The sequence below is a fragment of the Anthonomus grandis genome, chromosome 4 (assembly GCF_022605725.1).
Source record: "Anthonomus grandis grandis chromosome 4, icAntGran1.3, whole genome shotgun sequence".
Lineage (NCBI taxonomy): Eukaryota > Metazoa > Arthropoda > Insecta > Coleoptera > Curculionidae > Anthonomus > Anthonomus grandis.
Window position 1 is genome coordinate 2,655,463 of NC_065549.1, and position 3,397 is coordinate 2,658,859.

Genomic DNA, 3,397 nt, shown 5'->3' on the forward strand with positions numbered 1-3,397 from the left:
TTGTCAAGCCCCGACATCCCACATGGAAACGCAGCCAGTAACGACCGCCTAGAATAGTTAACACCCACTAATTCCATGCAAAAAAAAACCGATGAGACTCTATAATTGTTAAAACCGCACCGCGAAATTTCAAACTCAAAAAATGCCCGCTAAGACTAAGAGCCAGTTCTCCGCCAAAATGTCGTAAAGGGTCAAAGTTTTCCGCAATTCCCTAAAAAACCCGCCGAGAAACAAAAAACGCGACCAATTTAGCGAACAAAAAGTGAGGCGGAGCCGGATAAGCGTCTACCATGTCCCTTCGGTATCGATTCGGGCGTCATCGCCTTCCTCCATTGGTCGTAGGATGCATTAAGGGCGTGTTAGTAGCGCCCCGACGCACACTCGGCGTCCACCGGCCCCCTGTACCCAAAAACCCCGAATGTTTTCACTAGTAACATTGTGTCTATCCGCGAAGCAACACACCGTGTTTTTACTTATATCCTGTGTAAACCCGGGGTGTTGTGTTTAATAATAGTCAACGGCGAGCACGGTGTTTTTACAAGAATCGGGAATAATACGACGACCCCAACGGGATAACAGTGTTTGTTTTTCTTGGGAGCGAGAATCCCCACCCGTAAGAGGGAAAAAAATGCACACCTTCCTCACCGAGCACCAGAGCGTCTACAACAGGTACAACACCGGCTACAGTGGGTCTACAGTCGCCTCGAATCCTTACTATGACCAGTATCGTTATGGGTATGCTGCGGCAGCATGGCATCACCAGCAGCACCCCCTGGCTACCGCCAAGGATATGGTTAAACCCCCGTATTCTTACATAGCCCTGATCGCTATGGCTATCCAGAACGCCCAAGAGAAGAAAATCACCTTGAACGGCATTTATCAGTTTATTATGGAACGATTTCCTTATTACAGGGAGAACAAGCAGGGCTGGCAGAACTCTATCAGGCACAACTTGAGTTTGAACGAGTGTTTCGTTAAAGTGCCGAGGGACGATAAGAAGCCGGGCAAGGGCAGCTATTGGACCCTGGATCCGGATTCTTACAATATGTTCGATAACGGTTCGTATTTGCGTCGCAGACGTCGCTTCAAGAAGAAGGACGCCCTAAGGGAGAAAGAGGAGGCGGTCAAGAGGCAACAGCTGCAACCCTCCTCCGACTCCCCGACTTGCCTCACCAAACGGGAGGAGCTCAAGGAGGAAACGAAAATGAAGTTGGGCGAGTGTAAACCGAAACGCGAACCGAACACGGAGCTGAGCCAGTGCATGAGTGCCAAATACGGTGATCCTAAGAGTGTCATAGTGCATCAGGAGCATGTTTTAAGTGACGTGACCGCTTCTTTGCAGGCGATGGACTCTGCAGCTGCCTTTACCGTAGACTCTTTGATGACCAGCCGGGAGCAAGCGTTGTCTTACACAAATTCGACCAGACTTCACTCTTCCGGCGGTATGTACTCTTATTGTCCTAGTGCGACTCCGCAGCACCAGTACAACTTGGGTGACGAGGCTACAGCCCCTAGGTACAGCCCGTGGTACAGTCCGGAAACATCTCCGGAGTCTGCGGCAGCCCCTGGCGGTTATCGCGATATTATATTTGATGGTACCACGGCGCCCAGTTGCCAATTGGCCAGTTTTCGGCACTCCAGTCCTCCGCATAATTACAGAAGTGCCACCTCGACTCCGTACTATCAGAGTGATTGTGTCGCGCAAAAGTACTGAGGGTACGCCAACTTTTTCGATCACCCTGTTAATATTAAGACTGATCCTTATTGAGTGGAGTTCAATTCGTATACGGGGGATGTTTGAAGCTTTAATTTATTTTGAAGAAAAGTTTGCATGCATTTTAACGGCAATTTCGTTTAGGTAATAATAATAATAATTAATTGTACATAGTGTATTAGTTAATTTTGTGATTATGTCGGGCCCCCATGTGGCGACGATACTTTTTCATTTAAATGTGATAATAAATTTAACGAGTATATAATATAGTTAGGCATAATATACATATAATACTTGCAAGTAGTCAACAGAATTGTTAATATTCACTATATAGCAATAGTTTTAATTTTTCATTCCTCCATACTCTTCTTGCATTTATTGTAAAATTTTCTGGTTTTGTATAGTTTGTAATGTGTGTCAAGGCACGTAAACTTGTACATTATTTATTAATATCATATATTATGAAGAATATATAAATCGACTTCTTGTGAATTTAAATGTGTGTGTTTTATTTATTTCGAAATTCTTTTAATGCCTTTCTCTAATAATGTGGCGCCCAACGTGAGTCATAAACATACGTAAGTATATGGATTTGACATAAGAAAACAAAAGATAATTTTTGTATTTAGAATCATCAATATTTTTTTATTATTTTGATTTTTTTGTACACAAGTAACTTGATAGGAGAATCGCGTTAATTTTAGTTTTCCCAGACAAATAGAAAATTTATACAAAAAACCGTTAGATCGGACTTCATTGGTTTTTGAGTTATGGTAATTTTTAATTTTTTTTTCCATTTTCTAGTGCGGTTTTTAAAAAAAATAAGTAAGCGGGTATTTAATTCTTTCAGTTAATATAATAAAATTACTTAATTTCTTATTAGTAATAAATAACTTGATGTGGCACGTAAGCTCGTACATTGTTTATTATTATTATATATTATAAAGAACATATAAATCGACTTCTTGTCAATTTAAATATGTGCGTTTTATTTTTATTTCGAAATTATTTTGATGCCTTGTCTTAATATTGTGGCGCCCAACGTGGGACATATACGTAAGTATATGGGTTTGAGATAAGAAATGAAAGATAACTTTTGTATTTAGAACAATCTATATTTTTCTATTTTATTGATTTTTTGTACATAGATTACTTTGATATATGAAAAAATAACTATAAAGCCTAAATTTTTTCGACTGCCTGGAATAAACGATTTTATTTTGGTGTCCTTCAGCAGTAATTAAATTTAAATTTTATTAAGAAATATTAAACAATGCGTGAATTCAACTACCTAAATTAAAGTCCACTGCGTTAAAGCTTTTTTCCTAATAGAATTAATGCTTTAAATTTTTGTTTTCTTCCAGACAAAAAAGACATATAGAGAAAAAACTGCCTGGATGAAAGCATAATTAATTCTTTTTCCAGGCAATTAGATTGAACATAAAAAAGTGGTTTTTTGAGTTATAAAATTGGTATCTTATAATTTTAATTGAGCAATCTCTGTACAAAAATCTAACTTCATTGGTTTTTGATTAATGGTAACTTTTAAGACAACGATAAGATTTTTTTCCAAAGACAGGACTTTTTCTATCTTTTTTTTTAATTTGCTAGTGCAATTTTCAAAAAAAATGATTAAGTAGGTATTCAATCATTTGAATTTAGACATATAATAATAATATTACA

General features: G+C 38.4%; 1 protein-coding gene across 1 annotated transcript; it reads left to right on the top strand.

Moving 5' to 3' along the window:
* Positions 1 to 450: 450 nt before the first annotated feature.
* On the top strand, positions 451 to 2,185 carry LOC126735141 (fork head domain-containing protein crocodile-like). The gene has a single exon (XM_050439074.1). The coding sequence runs from the start codon at positions 629 to 631 to the stop codon at positions 1,712 to 1,714; it is 1,086 nt and encodes a 361-aa protein (XP_050295031.1). The 5' UTR covers positions 451 to 628; the 3' UTR covers positions 1,715 to 2,185.
* Positions 2,186 to 3,397: the final 1,212 nt, after the last annotated feature.

Bases quoted from the DNA above. Each gene is read 5' to 3' on its own strand.
- LOC126735141 (XM_050439074.1), top strand. From the start codon at position 629: ATGCACACCTTCCTCACCGAGCACCAGAGCGTCTACAACAGGTACAAC.